Here is a 20,958-nt window from a genome sequence, read left to right on the forward strand (position 1 = left end):
TCATTTAACAATGATAATTTTTCCAAATTAATTTCCTAATCAACCAGCATCATTAACAGGAAAACCCTTAATTACCCCGTGTGTTACATATTACCCGAGAGATTATAGGATGATTGGGAACACATGTTACCGCTTCCGATCACTATAACGAATTAATTTGTAAAGCATATATTTGAAATGATTAAAAACTAGTGTATATGGCATCAAGACATAGTTCACTGATTTGTTCTCTATTATCCTAAAGTTTTGTTTATTTACTGTTTTTGAGCAAAAATGGCTTCTGTTTTTAGAACGACGAGTTTAAAATATCATACATGTTTAATACCTTCAATTTGGAGTAATTTATAGCAATTCTATATTCAATTTTACTGAGAAATGAATATTTATAAAAATAACAGTGAGTGAATATTAGGACACATGAGAAAAAATTATCTAAACCTTGAAAAAACACATTAAAATTAGAAAAAAATGGGGCTTCAATTTAGTGTTAGAAAGTAGAATTTCCATTTCAAGTGGAATGTTAAATCTCCATGTTAATTTATTATTATTATCTTATATTTAACTAACTGAAAAAGAACATTAACTATCTGAAAATATGTTTCAACGATAGATCTGGGAGTATGGTTTTTATCTGACTCTCCGAAACCGCAAACCGGTCATTAACCCTCAAAACATATTTTGATTTAGCCAGCTTGGTTCTCTGTGGACTTGACACATCCATTTCATCACCATCAACTAAATCAATTTGCAGGCATACAAATGATGGTCTTCCTTCTGGAACCTTCAATGTTGTAGATCAAAATTTACTTATTTGTTGAATAATCAACCCTGAACGATGCCAAATTATATAGTTCCTTCGTCTCCGCAGCCTTCACTTCTTGTTATAAAAAAATTAATCAACTTCAGATTCCTCCAGTAACATCACATTTTTATACTTCTCATTATCAATTTCTTCATTTTTTTCCATACTTGAGTTCAAACGTCTTCAAATCATTCTTGCGAAAGTTTTGATTTCACTCTTTCCGAATAAAATAGCGAATGAAATAAAGAAACTTTAGAAAATGATACTTCAAAAAGGGGAAAGGTGATTTTCTTCTTCCTCTAAAGTGGATTATACAAGGCACATGCTTCCCAGTTAGCTAAGACCTCGCTAATGCATACCGTAGTCACTATTCCCAGTTACCCTGCCTAACCTTGAGTGTAATATCTACACATGCTGTATTTTATTTTTGAATTTGTTTTAATTTTATTTATTACAAAATTTAACTAAACATATATTTATATCGTTTATCCATCTTGACAGACATATAAGCACTTATGGTCATTTGTTTAGTGCATATATATCATACCATATGTATTATTTGTTACCAAACGAATGTAAAGTTTTGTCTTCTTCCAACTGAGTATTAGAATTATTTGGTCATATCACAACTGTATACATTCTTGAAATTTTCATGGGTATATTATTTATTTTACCGTTAACATAAACATATTTATAGAAACAGAAAATTGGATAGTAGCAATTTTTCGATACGTGAATATATAGAACAAAAAAATATGGTAACAATTCCGAAAAATATCATCACAACTATTCTTTAAAAAATAAAAAATAATAATCATTATTCGAAAAAATTTTCATCAACAACGTACATTAATTCATTTAAATACGCAAAAAATGTCGAAAGAGTGCGTATTTAATATTTTAACATGTGAATATGTAGAGAGAATTCAAAACTCACCTTAATTTGTACTCTCTTAATTTACTCGTCTAATGGGTTCATTGCTCTAACCTGGAATGTATTTTACTCTCTTGAAATATATTATATATCTTCATAATCATTTATCAAGTTAATGGATATATATCGCTATAATTTATTTTATTTTATCAAAACTTCTTTTATTCCTTCCAAATTCATCCCTCCCTCCGTTAATAAAATAGATCAATAACTTTTTCCCTTTTTTTCAATATAATTACGGCACTCCATTATGCATATTCTGCCTCCCAACTCTCAAACATCCTTTTAAAGCTTCCCATCAATTACTTGCTTTTCCTTAAACCGTCATAGATAATCACCATACCGCTGGAAGTCTGAAGGGTGACTACATCCTTAAATATAAATGCAACTACACAATGGATACTTCACTTAAACAGTATTCTTTAGGAAGGACATTTTTATTTACTCATTTTTTAGATTCTATTAAATAATTCTAATAATATTGAAGTATTAAAAACCATAAGATTCTAATAAAAGTATCTTCATAAGCAAAGATATTATTTAAAAAATATATTATTCTGCCTTACTTAACACATATTCCTTTGAAAAGACAGTTTTACGTGTATTCTGTAACAGGTAAATGTTGTGACACAGTAATAATAGCACCGCTAAAGGACTATGATCATTTTCTTAAATACGAAAATAATTTTTTATATACTTTATTTAAAAGACTTTTTATTTATTTACTCTTATGAATCAGCAAAACACTTTCTACTTCATAGCAGTAGTAAAAACTATGAAAAGTTAACTTCTATACTAAAATCTATATAGTAGTGCCGTGCTATAATTTTCTTTTGCTTGTACTATTTTTGTCTTTTTACTACTTCTTTCTCTATAAATGTATCTTCAAATTTATTTCTACTATATTTATTCTATAATTCTATCTATATAGTATTCGATAATAGTAATTTAATTCTACAAAAAATATAATCATTTCATATAAAATATGTATGCATAAATTAAAATAAAAGACTCGACTATTTCGCTAAATCAAGATTATAAATCCTCCTACAGAGGATGCGGATCAGCGATGTTTTGACGGCAGGTCATTCACATTGGAGCCGTATGTTCCTACGGCAAGGGAAAATGCCGTTTCCACCATTTGAAGATGCCTTTCTGGGTTTTTTGACCTACTTAATTGTTCATTTTTAATGCATATTACAGTCTTCTTATTAATAATTATTATTTGTGGAAATATCACCACATAACAAATAAATATGCAAGATATTTATATGCTCAATTTTTAATCCCCAAATTCTTTTATTATTATTATTATTATTATTGTAGTTTTCCCTTGATTCTTTCATTTTCTCTATACATAATTTTGAATAAGCTTTATCATAGTTATAAATAAAATATGATATTATTTCAAATTTTTAATTGAAATCAACACATTTTTAACAAGTGTTTTTCTACTATTAATTTCTTGCAATAAAAAACACATTTCACAGAGCTAAACTTAAACGAAAGCAAAGATATTCAGGATGTTTTTGCTTCTGCGTTTACTCAAAAGGAAATTAAATGAATCACAAACAATAAGACTTGAAGCAAATGTTATTCTAAAAATGAATATCCCACTTAGTGCTATTTTTATATACTCGTCGTACTGATTTTAAGAATCCAGTACTCAAACAAACTTTGCTCTTTAATATTAAACAAAAAAGCATTGAAAAATAACATACAGAGGAAATTTTCTTGGCAAGTTTTGAAATTGTAAAGCACTTATTTGACCAAACAAGCTTTTCAAATCTTTATATATTGAAACTCAAAAAGCCATACTGCTGTTATCATGAAAAACCGCAACAACTGTTAATTCATATATTACAAATGAAAATTGACATACATTTTGATTCAAAACAGACTTCAAATATATTTCATAATAACATAATTAAATATCCTATATGGTCAAATATTTTTTTTTTCAAAAAAGTTATTTGCTGTATTAGTGCAATTTTTTATTCTCCATTTTGTATTAAATATCACAAATTACTGTTAAGCAAAAGTTAAATTAAAATATGAATATGAACAGAATATTTTAATACAGAATAAATACAAGTGAAAAGTTAAATTTTGTATTTCAGAACGATTACTCATTACTTTAATTCATATTTTTATAGTTAAGTGGATCATAGAGCCTAATTAATAATCATTATTTTATTAAAATTCATATATTACTTTTTTAACATAGATATCTAGCATATAATTCATAACTCTTTACTGGTCAGCCCAACATCACTATCTGATTTCTCAATTAAGTTTCTATCGATTCATTTGTTAATTATGAATTTAAAATAATTATTTGGATTTGCATGGTCGTTAATAATATAAATAAAAATCAATTTTAATTTTAAATTTCAATACAGCTAATTATTAAATGCGAATTATTTTATAATGCTAAAAATAAATCGCCGTTCTTTGATAATATAATCGGTGCATTTTAATTTAATGAAAATATATGCGAAATACTTCAGTAATTTTCAAACAACAATGATAATTTGTTTTCCAAATATATAACAAAATGTAGGAGGACAAATTAAATATATAACTAAAAATAAAATATCAGTGATATCATTTGTTGCAATAATGAAAAATATATGTAAATTAATTATTCGTTTTTAATAATAGTTAAAGGAAAGTTTTCCCAATTATAAAAATTCAGTTTTATCGAAAACATTTGCTTCATTGTTCTCAATTAAATAATAGAAATCTATTTTAAACTCTCTCACAGTTTTTTTTTCTAGTTTCAAATTCATTACTTTATATTTAGTCGCATGATTTTAAATAATTTTCCGTATCGCATATTTTCATATTGTGAATGAAAATCATGATTTTTCTATTGTCAGTCTTCGGTTTAGCGATGAACGATATGCTCTTTGATGGATAAATACATATATTAGTCACTAAACATATTTTCCCACATATCACTACTGCTTAGAGTTACTGAATACTTAAACACTAATTTTAACTTGTTAATAGACATTCTAATGTTACATAAAGATTACATCGAGTCTACAATCGTCTCAATTGTTCTGTAAACATTTAATTGAATACAAAATATGAAAGTTACATAATTAGCATTATGTAAAGTTACATAATTAACGTTTAATAAAGTAATGCCTTTGCTAACTTGTGGATTATAATTTGAATGAAACTAGAAACAGAATGTATCATATAATTAAATAATTGAGAAAGGTCAACAAACAAGGGAATTCAAATCCATACAAAATTAGCAAATATTAAGTTCCCCATACATTTTGTTATGGATTTGGTACTGGATTAAAAATTAATCAGAATCGGATATATAAATATGATTTAGAATTAAAATTGGAAAGTTAAAGTGTTACTTGCCTATAGTGGTAAGAACTGTAGTTGCAAAGTAGAAGGCTCCCGCAAACTTCCACTGGATACCTGACTTATGAGGAACACTTTTTATGACTATAGTCGTCCATATTCTGTAGTCTTCTTGAGAGATGTTGTACTTGGTCATGAGAAGATTTTCTACGTACTGAAGGGCTTCTTTCTGTCGGTCTTCGTTGTCAGATTCGAGTGCATCAAAGATTGCAGCCCCCACCAACAGATATGTAAACGTGCATACGATGAGTGACAAAGTCCGCACGTTTTGTTTCTTCATTCCTTCAGACGTAGGCGTCGTATTGACCAAAGGGTCGGGGTGAAAGGGCAAAAATCAGTGGGAGTGTTCCCTTTCAAATGTAAGGTATCGAACTTGACTACCTGCCCCGGAAAAAGGGTAACCCAACAACAGAGAGAAGACATCAAGATTTATAACGCAAAGAGCTCAGTCTTTTGAGTGTTGGTCCCAGATTTCAGAAACTATTCATTATCTAACGAGAAAATGTATGGTTTAACACGTTGAAAGATCTGAAGAAGTGGATAGGAAGAAAGTTTTCAAAGTTCCAATTATATGATGAAAGCAGTTTTCACTTTCTGTCGAAATGGTTAATGACACTAAGATCTCGTTTATAAACAACGTTGAAAGAAAACTTTTCCTTCTTGAACAGTCTTGCCAAACAGTCTGTGAAACTGGTCTGTGAATTGACTGAGTTGTTTACCACACATAAATAGATCTGGAAAAACGGTCATAAAAAGTTAAGAGCAACATACAGCCCAAAATGCATCTTGCATTATAGTGCAAACGAGCTTCTGTCACTCATAAAAAACAACTGCTACCAGTGGCATGCTTGTCCATAAGATTTTACAAGTTCATAGCACTCTGTCCAAAAAAATTATAATTTCCACATGCACCCGCATGCATCAAAAAGTTTTCTTTAAAGTTCTCTTTTATCCTCCCGTCGAAGGATATCTCCGAAACTTGCGACCGCAAGACACTCCGAAGTACGGCAGACGGCGACTTGAAGCAGAGTTTGCCGGCTTGCTTTTTACGTGTGTTCCGGAAAACTTTCTAAGAAGGCAATGCTGCTTGAGAGTCCCTGTCCCGGCAATGATTCCGAGGGTGTCTGGATCCCCCCATTGAAGGTCCCGCCATATTGCCGGCGTGGAATGGTGCGAAGAATGAGTCTTGGCCTATTGGCGCATCGACGGCGAGCGCTACTCTTCCAAGCAACTGCAGCGACGGCAGCTCACTGCAACGTCTGATGGTGCTGCTGGCAGCGGCTCAGAGGAGAGTCCTAGGCGTAAACCCCGTCGTTTTTTACCGCTCCGCTTTCCAGGTCAGCGCTCGGCTTTCGACTGCCACTGTTAGGGTTCGGGTATCGATTGAAAAGCAGGACAGCAATATTCTCTCTCTAGTTTCCGATCTTCAGCCGGCTCCCCCAGGAAGCTACTGCGCATGCGCCAAATCTGATTATTTTTTAGTATTATTATTTTTATTTTTATAACAGATAGCTTTCTCTGTGGAGAGGGGATGTGACGACCCCAGCCCGGCAAACAGATAGGCTTTTAAATGCCAAACCTTCCAACAAATTTCGGTTTCTCTCCCCGCGCGATGGTTCGGATTGTTGTCATTAAGTAAAATGCATTTCTCCTCAATAGACAGACCGGGACAAAGCGATTGCAATTATTTTTTTATACTTTTTTTAAAATATAAGCGCTTTTTTTTTTCAAAAGGAAAAAAAATAGATGCCGAATTTTTATCAATGCTTCATTTCAGGCAAATTTTCTTTCGAAATTCTTTTAGATTAAAAGCTGGACACTTAAATTTCAAGAAGAAAGAAAATTGTTTGGCATGGCAGGTGTAATCCTTTATGAGAATATTAGTACTATAAATAAATAACCAAAAAGTTAATGTTCAGAGTAAAAAGATTTTCGATGAAAATATTGAAATAAGCGGAGTCTTATGATTCAGTTCGGCAGAGAAAAAAACGTTAAAGAGACGTGTTTGCTTTCCCCCTTTCAACACTTATTCAGCTAATCAACACTTTTTCTCTTTTATTTTTGCTAAAGGAGGAAAAAATATATTCTGCATTTTCATCAACATTTCATTTCACGCGTACTTTTTTTTTTACGCAAATTTTATCCTGAGACTTTTTAAGCAACGTTTAGGAAAACTGAATAGTTGAATTGTAAAAATTCATGCTGCAAAGAATGCATCGTTTTCTGGAAAAAATTACTTATAAGATCCTTAATTATTAAATCGCAACTTCATTAATAAGTAAGAACTTCATTACTAATTAAATTTTAATTAATAAACAAATCATTTTTATAAAAATTCTGACAAAACGTATTAAAATTATTATTAGAAAATGATTGTCTATAATGGTAAAAAAAAATATTACGAAGCACTTTTCCGGCTTCAGGCGAGACTTTTAATTTATTTACTAGCTCATTTTCAAAAGTTTATAAGCAAGAAACAAATAAAGCGTTTTAGTTGTTCAGGCAATATATTATTTCCGATTTATATGTTCATTTATAAACGATTAGTATAAATGATAGAAGCATATTCAGGACAAAATAATTCGTTAAATTATTAAATAATTAATTTTATGATTTAATTCACCAGTAAAAAAAATGCTACGTTTTATAAGGAATATATTCCTTGCCCTTTTCAAAATATATATGAATGGTGCTTTTATTTCTAAGATTAAAACAAAATATATTAAAATTTATCACTGTTTCATTTTATGTGGAATTTTCTTCTATTGTAAGTTATATTTTCTAACGTAGTGTTTTTCGGACAGCTGAATGACTGAATTTTAAAAATTCTTTCGGCAAAAAGTCAATGCTTTATTTATTTATTTTTGCAAAGTTATTATTTTTATTATAAATAAGTTTTAGTTCGAAATCTGCTGAAAATCATACAAAGTGACAGAATCATTAGCGAGAATGATGTAATTCAGCAGTTATAAAAATATTAAAAGGCTATCCATTGTCCGGATGAATTTCTTTCATTTCACATACAGTTCTTTTTAACCGTCGTATAATTTTTCTCTACATTTTTTTTTCTGAATTAAAATAGATTCATTTCAAAAAAGTTTTGGCAAAAAAGGAATGGTCATAATTACTTATAAATACTCTTTTATTAACACGAACACAAGTGATCAAGCTACGTTTAGTATCGAAATATTTTCAAACTCTATAAATATTATGATTAATTAGATTTCTAGAAGATTTCTTAGCTTTTAGAAGCTAGATTTCTATAATAAAAAATATTAAATTTATTGAAAAACATTTTCTTTTTCTCTTTCTCGATAAATTAATTATCTCTAAATTTGTACCGAAAGGGAAAAAATCTGAATTTCTATCAACAACCTGTTCTTTATGTGCAAATTTTGTCTTTCTTTTTTACTTATTTAGAGGAGTAATTAACTGAATTTCTAAATATAATGAACAAAAAGAATGAAATTTTTTTTTGTTTAGCTAACATGCATCTACTAATACCAATAAACATTTATTAACTCTCTGAAGAAGTGACCAAAATATTGTTCAAAGATAACATCAAAGTATTCGTTGAATATTATTGGGTCGGAAAATTAAACTATTAAAAATACCATCAAATTTTCAAATGAGCACTCCTAAAGTTATGAAACAGACAAAACACATTAGGGCTACTTTAGGATTGACCTTGTTATTTTGAAATGCGGTTAGATGAAGAGGACGACATCTGAGCTAGCATCCTCTCTTTCCAAACTTCCACACCACACCAGCGGATGTTTGCGAATATGACGTCACATCCAACATGCAGCAAACCCCTACTCACGATGAATCTTTCTTTGAAACCGGGTCTCAAACCTGGAACTCTCCTCTTCTCCAAGGCCTAAATCTTACAAACCGCCTTGGTCTAAAAGCTTAAATATATCATTCCAGTGACGTACAAAATTTTACATATCTTGTCCTCATTATTTTTACATATATTTGTTCCATATTTTTACCATTTGTTATGGAAACTTGCCTATTGATATTTATTTTAGAAAATATTAAGATTGTTTTATTTGACAATATATTTTTAGTCTTTGTATTTAAACTTCGGGGAGATAAAAACTAAAGTTCGTTTTATAATTTTTCTTCCTAACGCAATTTTGTATTTTTATTTATTATAGCTTTGGAATTTATTTGTCAGCTAATAGTTTTTTGATTTTGTCAACCATTTTTTTTATATCAACATGCAAAAACATAAAATATTTTACATTTTAATTCAAATGTTTCATACAATTCTGTAAGCTTGGCGCAGCATGGCCAAACTTGTCTTTTGTATTCAAAAAACACAAAATTCCAACCAAACAACCCTTGTCAATATCAAGATTTTCTTGAAATTATAAACTTAAGAAATATGGCTCTGTCTTGAAATCCACTGTTACCCAACTCTGGACATCTTGGAATGCTCAAATGTGCAATTTTCTGCAGTAAATTAATGATGATTCTATCACGTGCGCAAAAAATACATAATCCATTTTAATGGCATTTAATGCAAATGTATTACTATTTTTAACGCTACTACAACTTTCCCTATTGATGACTTTTAGCATCGTCTTATTTTCTCCGAATTCATCTCCTAAACTCTTTATTTAAGTCTAAATATAAAACTTGGACTCATTCAGTTCAGTGCTTTTAGTTGCAAATATTTTCACATAAGAGAATTATTTCATGATAAACCTGTAATTTTTTATTAAGGATATTATATGGACATAATTTTCTCAATTATTTTGATTTATTCATATTAAAAGTCCTGTCAGAATTTTGTGAGAACAAAATATTTTTATTCGCAACCTCACTTCGGATCTTTTAACACAAATTCAGAAATTTTAATGCATAATAATAATCTAGGTGCTTTTCTGTAAATAATCCTGATTACCCATGATGGATAAAAGGATAAGTGCAATCCTCCAGATTTTTATAAGTAGTAATGACAGGATGTATAGCAATTAATTTATTCTTTCGTTATCGACAGCGCAAATAATCCAATTTTATTTATTACAGGCAAGGAGAAAATAAGAGGTATTAAGAGTGCGTCCATTTATTCGTATAGTTCGGAATCTATACGAAGCAAGAAAGAATACGTATAAGACATGTCTTCCTAAATTACACACCATGACTTCAAGGAGAAGCCCGAAAACATATTCGAGAAAAAAAATATATTCAGATAACTCTTAACAAATAAAAAAAAATTGTGAGCAGAAATTTTCAAGGCATTTTCATTTTCAAATTTTTTTTAACATTTTTTAATAAAAAATTTTTTTAAAAAAAGTGTGCTTTTTAAAGATTTTATAAAAATTAGCAAAAAAAATTTTTTGATGATTTTTTATTTCTCGTTGATCAATATTTATTTAATTTTCTTATTTATTTCTCAACGTTGGGATTATTTTGATGAAAATTTTTCTGGCATGAATGAGTCACGAACCTCTTACCCCACTACCACCACCACACACACACAAACAAGAAACCACAGCTGTTATTAACGATTAGAAATCCAGATTTTTTTAACATAATTTCTAAACCTTAAACTTAAAAAAGGTTCATTTTTAACATATGTCAGTTTTTAATAAATAAAACTTTATTGATAATATTAAATGATTTAAACAATTAAATTATAAAAGTTATAATTAAAAAATAATATTTTTAATAATTTCAATAGGTAAATGACTTTAATAAACAAGCATTAAGCAACACTTGAAATTCTAAAAATAAACGATAAAATTTCAAATTAAATAAACAATACAATTTACCTCTTCAGTTCTGTGGTTTCCAAAATTAATAAAAGAGTGAGAAAATTAGATTATATTTAAATTCATTGTACAACAGATAAGTTCTGGGGCAAATTAAGAACTTTAAAATACTAATTACTTACGAACTTACAAAATTTCTTTTAAGGAATAATGAAGAAATAATTAAAAATTTACGAAATTGCTAGGTTTCAAGGCATTCAAAGTCTTACTTCTCTAACACGTAAAAAAAAAAAAAAAAAAAAAAAAAAAAAAAAAAAAAAAAAACAAGGAAATTATTATTCCTTTAATATTTTAATGCGACTCATTTCTAATATTCTTTCTTATTTATAAATATATTTCCTATACCTTAGTTATATATTTAATTCAGAGCTAGTTTTACCATTAATTAACCCTAGGAACTCGCCTAGGGACACACAACAATCGGACGCTTACCCATCAAACTATTATTTGTTTATCAAATCTCAGCTCCTCAAGATAAATTTTAGATTTAAGCGTGTTTAACTATATCTGAGAATGTATTATTTTTTTTTCACCGGAGCATACTTCAGAACACAATGATCATTTCTGGGAAATCATATCACAGACTCTCCGATCCGCCTCAAAGGCACACCGATAAAAAACTGAATGACCGGACCGCCGCTGCACGAAAACTAGCTGAAACTGTTGTTCAGTCCTAAGGGCCATCACCGACCACGGTACAACCCTTCCCTAAGGAAACACGTCCCGTCATAGATGGGAAGAGCCAGACCCCCACCTTTTTGTGTACCCTACAGGGTGGCGAGAACCAACCACCATGCCGGAAGCTTCTCATCCTCATTTCGAGGTGCATCTGGGGGGGTTGATCATTTCTGGGAGGGGTATCCTGAAATTTAATATTTTTATATTAGAGAAAACTTTTTTTTTCTTTTAACCCATTTAAATGTTTCGTTAATTTAAGAAGCAATAAGTTATGTACATTTTTTTTTGTATTTGCTACATCATTTTGTTATATTATTTACCTATATCATTTTGTGTGTGCATATATGTAGCGGTAAACGACGCATTCCTTTTTGAAGGGATCTGGTTGGTGTGGTATGGGAGTTCGGAGAGGAGGGTGTCTTAGAAGTCATTCTTGTCAGTCTGATCACGATACTAAATTACGTGGTCTTAACCAAAATAACCTTTATGCTGTTTTAAAATGGGGTGTAAATATAAATAAATTAAACTAAGTCTACGTGCCCATGATTTTTTCCTAGGAGTGCTCTGATTTAATCTACTTTCCTCCAATTTTCATATGTTTCCCATAGAGCGACATTTTACAATCATCATGAAAATTTCTATTTCTATTTAAAACACATTCATTTGAACGAATCTTTTCATTTCATATGGTAATTGGATGGTTGAATACATTTATTCATATACAACAAACACACAATTGTTTCTTTTTCCCCCATTCAAAATAGTTGGCGTTTTTGATTTCCTGATAAATCATTAAATTTTGATTTTCTTGAATTTCGTAACTTAATGAATAAAGAATCAAGCTGACAATATTCAATAAATGTAATTTATTCAGAGAATAAAAAATGTCTACCCTTTCCCCAAAGGGAGGGAGAAAAAGCAAACTGTGAGTTTAGAAATTTATTTCTCGCAGCTTTATTGGCATTTACATGAAAATTAAAAAAAGAGTTCTGGAGGGCTTTTTTTTTTCACTTGACTTCTTTTTTGCTTTTTTCGCGCCTCATCTTTCATTTCTAATACTTGCTTCGTGTTTTCTTCTGCCCATTTGGTATGCATAAGTGAAAGCTACTTTTATTAGAAATTTAACACTTGTTTGTGCAAATATTTTCTGAAATAAATTTGTTTTTTCTAAAATATGATTTATTTAAGGAGCGATAAAGAAATGATGCTACTTTATTTTATTTATATAGCATTTTAATCAATCTTAGCTTTTGGTATGTGATATATCAAATTTATTTATCTAAATATTTTATTTAATTAAAAAAAATTAGCAAATGCATAACTCACCATTTTATACTTTCAGTAAAAATTACACAATAGCGATCTTAAATGCTATTATATTTATATCACTTAATTTTTTTTTCAGAATTAATTTTTAGTAATTCAATAATTGAATAAAAAATTATTTATTACATTTCTGAGTTTGAGGCGAAGCTGTTTCTGATAAATAAATTTTGATTAAATAATTAGTTTTTCAATTATTAAGTAATTTTGATTAAATAACTATAATTTGTTTAATTATTTAATTTTAATAATAATTTGATTATGAAATAAATATTTTAATTATGTTTCCTCAATTTCTTACTCATAGAGGAATATTTTCATAATTGCGAATGAAAAATTCGTGCCGTAAAACTTAAATATAGCTATAACATATTTAATCTGACTTCCCATATGTATAATACTTAATTATAACATTTACCTCTTCTATCAAATTCACCTTCATAACTATATCTTTGTATCTACACTTATAAGATCAAATATATTTAAACCCGTTATCTTGTGGATTAGTAATGCATCAAAAGATATCAGAATCTCCGAAAAAAATGAAAATGAAAAAGATATTGGGGAAGATTTCCTGATGATTGTATTCTTTAATTATTATTATTTTCTTATTGATTTCTTTTTTTAAAAAAAAAAACCTTTTTTGCTTAGAAGTGTGATCAGAAATTAGAATCTCTCTTTATATGGCTTGATATTTATCTTTTTTTATATATATGGATAGGCATCGGAGATATCTACATTTCTTTTGTACCTCAGTCAATACTGTACAAACATCCAACACAGAATTTCTTGAATGTTGATTAGTGATCCATGTTACATACACACACACACACACACACACACACACACACACACACACACACACACACACACACACATATATATATATATATATATATATATATATATATATATATATATATATATATATAGGATCAATAAATTAAATATTACGAAACTTTCTTATTTCAGATTCTCTAACATTTTCGAATAAAGAAGTAGCAATCATCTTAAAAGATTCCATTAAAATTTGTTTAAGTAAAATGTCCTGTCAATTTGAATAATTAATGTTTCATATTTATTTTCAATCCTGAGGTCGTTGCAAACCTCTCTGAAATAAATGGCAAAACCTCTGAAATAAATGGATTCAAAGATATTTTTCTATTCTAAAATGAGTTACAAGTAGAAATCATTTAAAAGCTCCTTATCTAATAAAAAAAAAATCCTTTTTTCTTTTTAAAACACAATTTCAAAAGAACAGGATAGTGCCACTTTAAGCTATTTTAGATTTAAACAAGTACTTATAACTCCCCATTTTTCATTGAAAATCTCTTTATTCTCTCGATAATTAAAATATTCCTGCTTTTTACTCTGCATATTTGCAGTTCATTCTAGGAACATAGTGCCTAAAGCGCAATTAAGATCAGAAATTTCAAGCATTACTTCCCCTCTATTTACAATTCCCCAGTCTCTTCCCTAAAATAAATAACAGAAACTCATAAACTAAACTTCGGGGAAAAGGGGGAACTGAGTGGAAATAATCTCTCCTCCTCGTCTCTACCCTCTCTGATTCTAGAAAGCTTCTAGTGATCAAAGGAAATATTTCTGGAATGCAGAGAGATAGAAACAATAGAAGCAGTGAAAAAAACCCAAGTAAAACTTTCCGAAAATTTCATTCGAAAAAATCATCATGAATTCGAATTCGAATTCATGCGAATTATATTATTCGTCCTCATAATAAATTTTAAAATATTAACCCTACCTTGTACGAATATTTTTCGATTGCAGTTGTCTAAGAAAAATCTATATAAATATATATATATATAAATATGAGCAATATATGAAACATAATTCAGAATCGTAAACGCCTTTACAAATATTTTATTCAAAATCTTAATTGTTTTTTGAACCCTTTGCAACGCAGTGATGCTACATGCATCACTTACATTTTTGTCTGTTTTTGTTTTAAATTAATTTTATATAATTTAACAATTAATTAAGAAACTATTTTATCCTTAGCATCTTTGGTTGAAATTGGACAGTTTTTAATAAAAAAAATAATTGTTGATTGATTTTAGCTTTTATTAATATTAATTAAAACTTTAGATCCAAATTAATTTCCGAATTTCTTTCCTATATTCCTTATAATCATTTTTATATGATTTTTCGCAGATATTTATAATCAGATTCTATTCAAAATGGTATAATTAAATTATTCAGTTAACTGATCATTTAATTTTGAAAATAATAAAATAATAATCCATCCACAGCATACAAATGAATAAAATTTCAAAACTGTTGCACATCAGTAATTAATTGTAAAATCTATTGCAAAATTTTATCTTTAAATCAAATTAAATAAAAAAAAATTGCCTTTCTCTATTAGTTTCCTTTTTTATTATTTTTATTTATGTTAATTATAAAAATCTCTTTTTTTTACTTCTTTTCTATCTTTTTATGTGCTTATTAAGCATGAGGCCATTTTCCGGCGAATTTAATTCCACGTAGTTATTTTTAATACACTCATATATTTCTCCAAAACTTTTTTTAAAATGAGACGTATGAGAATATTATATGAGTGCATTAGAAGTACATTATATGAGTGTTTTTATTTTAAATACTAGGATTTTATTTCAACTTACTCAAAATTTGAATTATTTATATTAAAATTACAAGATCAAGTTATCTATTTTTCCAGAGCAATTATCCGCCTTTTATAATCTAATCAATTTAGAAATCAAACTTTCTAAAAATTATCTGTACCACGTTGTTCAAAAAAGTATCTGACGCCAAATTTGATTATCAAATCGTAAAAATATCACCAAGTCAGAATCGCCGGAACAATATCAATGGAAAGTAAAAGCACGATCCTCACATGGGAAGCAGACTTGAACCAAAATGCCAAATAAAGTGAATTTAAGGGGAAAGTAACGTTTCATTTCCTTATTCAATCTCTAAAAGAAGTTACTCATAGGTTGGCACTCTTCCGATATTCTATTTTTTTTTTTTCCTATTTTCTTCCATTTATTCACCTAAGTAACGTTTTAATAATAGCTTCAAAATCGCACTTCTGGCTTAGTATATTTTACTTGAATTAGTTCGTATTTCTTTTCTGATAAAAATTTGTTATTCTGATAAAAAAATAAATTGCTTTTATAAAGTAGAAATAATTGTATGTTAGGGTGCAATGACAAATTTGTTCTCCAGTGTACATGACCCACACTCCGGTATAATATATTTTTGCATTATTACTCCCTTTCCTAAATATAATTTACCATTAGACTGAAGGAAATGAAATACTATTGATTTAATGCTGTTGAAACGAAGAAAGTTTGAATCTGATATTAGAGTAAGAATTTTGTTTTAATACATTCTGGAAAGAAAGGAAATACTATTGATTTAATGCCGTTGAAACGAAGAAAGTTTGAATCTGATATTAGAGTAAGAATTTTGTTTTAATATATTCTACAAGGCGTTTTCCTGGAGGGTGTCTTTTTTGTGTAGCATGGCTGTGTTCTGGCGCCATTGCTGGATGTCATCTTTACCTTTAGATCTTCAGCTTAAATATTTGATTTATGGTGTCTTCATCTGATTTCTATGCTAGAAGTATCTTTCAGATTTCTTTTTTCAAGAAATTCTAAAAGATAACGTCTTAGGACTAGCAGTACTCTCTATACCTTCAGGCGGGGGAAAGTCTGCAAAGTCTGAATTCGGACTACTTCAAAAATCGCACAGGGTATGTAGACATATCAGCCTCCTTTTTAGGAAAAGTTTAAGTTTGAGGTCAAATAGAAAAGAAAGCTTAACGAAGTGAATACGCGAAAGTAAGAGAAGGATAGTGCTTAAATAATGATAGTTATTTTTAGTAATAATTATTTACCCTTTTGAAATATTTACAAAAGAACATTCTTTAGAAAATCCAACTAAAATTACTAAAAATAGCTATTTATGAGATATTTCATCCCATTATGATCACGCAGCACTCTTCATTTTTAATTTTGGAACTCATTGCACATTTTACAAAAGAAAAGAAGTCTGACGTCATTGCAAAGTGTAAAAAAAAGCTAATAGTTACTTTTGCCGTGTAATTATAACGTCACGCAGTGGCTGACTAAGTGAAATTACTTGTTGCCAAGAAACAATGAGGACGCTACAATGTTATCAATCAATTGAAAATCAATCTATATAAACAAAAATGAACTCATGAGTTCTGAAAAAGATTAATGAAAAAAGACTTTGCTCACAAATACTGTGAAACATTAGAAAGGTTTCGAAACAATTAATCGAATGATTAATCATTTAATGATAATAAGCTATGTTTACAAAAGCGGAATGGAAAACTCAATCTTTAATACTGTTACTTCTATTGAATGAAATTATTAGATATATTTTAAAACGTTTTATTGGTTTGCCTCAAAATTGCCAATCGCAATACTTTTAAACTTTGGATCATTTTCTTAAATTGTTGATAACTTACGAAAAATTAGCTTTTGACGGGTTTTAGCAGCTTCTCGGATTTTCCCAAGTTACTTCGAGTTCTTATATATTGCAATTAATGATCATCTAGAGAAAATTGGGGCATAGTAGAATTTGTCGGTACGATTTGTTTTGTCACGTTTTTACTCGGCTTGAAGTTTAAAAAAGAATGAAAATATTCTGCTTTGATTGGCAGTTTTCCAAGCTTTGTCATTGAATTGCGGGATTGGAAATGTATTTTGCCTGATTATATGTACGGCGCCTGATGGCTAAATATGGATAGTTACGTTGTGAAAAAGTCAAAAGATAGCAATTGCTACGAAAGCGGTGCATGTGGACTTTGAATATGGTGAAAAAAAATGTCCTTTCTTTCATTTGCCCCAGATAACTTGGTAGAGTACACTTATGAAAAAACTGTATATGCTTTCACACCTGTAAAAAAATTTAAAAATTAAAAAATCTGCTTATTATTTTTTTCGTTCTTTATATTTAACAAAAACATGAAAAAATGTTGTTTTTCGGCAATTTTTTCATTAGAATTGTCAAGGGAAGCGATTAAAATCGTTTGATATTTTCTAGAAAAACGATATCTGCTTTTAGTTAAAAGTAATGACCCGTACGATAAGAAGATTTTGTACAGTATTATTATAATTTTATAAAATTTATTAATATTTCGTATACTAGTATTTTTCAAATAAAAAATATATATATTTAATGGGTTTCTTTGCACGCACACTGGTGTTCCAAGTTTATATTATTAAATATGTCTTTTCTTTCTTGTATACATCATTTACACCATATACCCAATAACAATTGATCTGATGTTATATTTGCATAATTTATTATTTAAATTTTTGCATACAGATGGTAAAAAATAGGGGTGAAGTGAAAGTATTGTGACAATTATATTGTTAATAAGAGACGTGAAAATATTTTCATTCGGACGAACTGCCGGGATATCAGCTAGTAAATAAATATCAAAACATTAAAATTATTATAATCTATTCCTAATATAAATATCTGTTACATATATTACTATTTATAGCATATACATATTATTGGGAGTAATAATTATCAAATACAAATAGAGTTTCTCTGATAGAATTTTAAATAAATTTTCATATACGTACAATGTATTGTTAGTTTGAGAATTTCTAACTAAACTGAAATTTAGGTGACAACTATCTATGAGTTTCTTTAATGATTTTAATTAATAATTCTTACCACCGGATTAAATTTCGAAAAGAGAGCATTCTGCACATTACATTATATATAAAAAATTAAAACAAAAATGAACTGAAAAATGACATGTCATAGTAAAATATAAAAACTACATGCAAATACTACATTACATACAAAAAAACATAAGAGGAAAAATGAGAAATTTAAGAACAATACATTATTATTACATTTCAAAATTGGATTTCAAACTCTTTAAAGGCAAATATTTTTTTTTTTTTTTTTCCGTATTTTCAGTCGATACGGGTCTGATTAGAAAATGTAAATTCTGAATCAATACAGGCAAACGCAATAGTCTTTATTACACCGAAATCCCTTTTACAAAATTAGGTAATATTTATGGGAAGCTAATTAGATTTATAAACTACGTTTTCTTTCGAAATTATAAATAATTATTCACTTTTTTGCTATAAAAGAAGTGAAAATCAAAGTATTTTTCAACGTTTTGTTTTATAAGAAATCTTGGAAAACGAACAAAGGATCACATTAAAAAAAAATTCGCAATCATATCTTCCAAAATAAAGGTAAGTTAGAATAATAAAATGCATATTCTTTTTCCGAAAATAAAATTATAATTTTTCTTAAAATAAAACTGCTATTACAAAACTATAAATGAATTCATTATGGTTAATTTACATTTATTGTTTCCTAACAAACAATTCAAAATAATATTAACTTGATAAAAATAAACATCTGAAATAATTTATAACAAAATACACAAAAATTTTCATTTTATGAATGAACTGCCTCTTATCAAAATTTCAAAAATATTTTATTTGCTGAATTTTCTCACAAATAATTATAAATCCTTATAATACAAAGACTGCTGTAAACGATGTCATTTAAATCCTGGTGAGGCGTGTTTTTATTTCCTTGAAAAAGTTAAGGAGAGAGTGCTGTCGCAGATGTCGTCTTCGTCATCTAACCACGCTAAAAATTATGAAATTTATCGAAAATAGATCTCTTGTTTCTTTAAAGAAGGGTTCATCAAATCAATGCAAGGAGTTTTTTGTACAATAGTTTAATTCTGAATGTGGAAAATCTGCTTCAGTACAAATAGAAATTCAAAATCATACATTTTCATTTTAAGAGGAAAAGCCATTGCGTTATAATCATAAAACAACCGAAAATTTCAAAAATATTAAAGCTTTCGGTTAATAACTGGTTTATATTGTACTGTGATTTTCAAACGAAAAATGCTATTTGCATCCTTCAAAAGTAAAATTGTTTGTCTTAAAAGGAAATCTATTTCTACCTGTCATGGCGGCACACCTTCAAAAAAGTTTTTTTTTTTTTTTTTTTTTTTTTTTTTGTTGACATGAAGCATTAGAAACACCTAAATAAAGTTAAATAAGGGCCAACTTGATAAAATTTAGAATTAGAATTTTTCAAAAACATAAAAACAATTATTTTTATCTTGCAACATCAAGAGAAAAAGGTTGTATATTATCTATAATATAGATTCAACTACAAACAGAAAATTACTATCTTTATATAAAAAAAAGGAATTAAAACAAAGATCGACAAGTATTCCATGACTTGGTCTCTCCAATAAAAGAAGCTGGAAATCTTTTTTTATGCAATAATTACGACAAAATTTCTTCAAAGTAGTCTCATGCAGTATTTTCGATGATGAAACAGGTGATAAAAAGAAAATACACCGTCAATGTAACAGTTAAAAAAAATGTATTGCAAGGAACAATACGTTCAAAAGTATTACCCAATGTATGCCAATCTTATTAATGATCCTAACTTGCTTGAAAATAAGAAAATGAATTTTAGAGAGAATCGGAGCGCTAGAAACTGTGATATTTTCTCAAAGAACCTTATTCATTAAAAATTTCATGGAGCTTTTCATTCTAAAACATGCTATCAGAAATAAAGGCTTTTCATTACTTTGACGTATCATGGAGGCACAAAAACGTGACTTTAAGGCAAGTATAAAGAATTTCCAAAATATTTCCAATCATAATTTTGTTTATTGTTAATAACCACTGATATGATAAAACGTTTAGATCTCATCAGCTGCATTCGTTTTACGCTTACTCTAACTATACTTAATTCTGTTTAATCCCTTTTGTGTTTAGATGTAGTTTTTTTAATCTTTATCTATTCAATCAAATAATATTTACATTATAATTTTACACCATTCTTTCGTTTTTAATTTTAAAAAAATGCTTAACACATCTTCAATGATATAACGATCAAAATTTTAGTTAAATGTTGACATGCGACATTAAATACTCTGCTAATGAGTGAAAGCTTAAGATGGGGGTAGTCAAATTTTGTAAATAAAAACTTAGATTATCAGTACGGAAATAAATAACAAA

The 20,958-nt window shown here is 28.5% G+C and overlaps 1 protein-coding gene across 1 annotated transcript in view; it reads right to left on the reverse strand.

Moving 5' to 3' along the window:
* Positions 1–6,518, reverse strand: part of LOC129958582 (two pore potassium channel protein sup-9-like) — a 48,104-nt gene extending 41,586 nt beyond the window's left edge. The window contains exon 1 of the mRNA XM_056071161.1: positions 5,124–6,518. Coding sequence (XP_055927136.1) covers positions 5,124–5,406 — 283 coding nt within the window. The 5' untranslated portion in view covers positions 5,407–6,518. The remainder of the gene's footprint in view (positions 1–5,123) is intronic.
* Between the last annotated feature and the right edge of the window lie 14,440 nt (positions 6,519–20,958).

Source organism: Argiope bruennichi, chromosome X1, assembly GCF_947563725.1.
Source record: "Argiope bruennichi chromosome X1, qqArgBrue1.1, whole genome shotgun sequence".
Taxonomy (NCBI): Eukaryota; Metazoa; Arthropoda; class Arachnida; order Araneae; family Araneidae; genus Argiope; species Argiope bruennichi.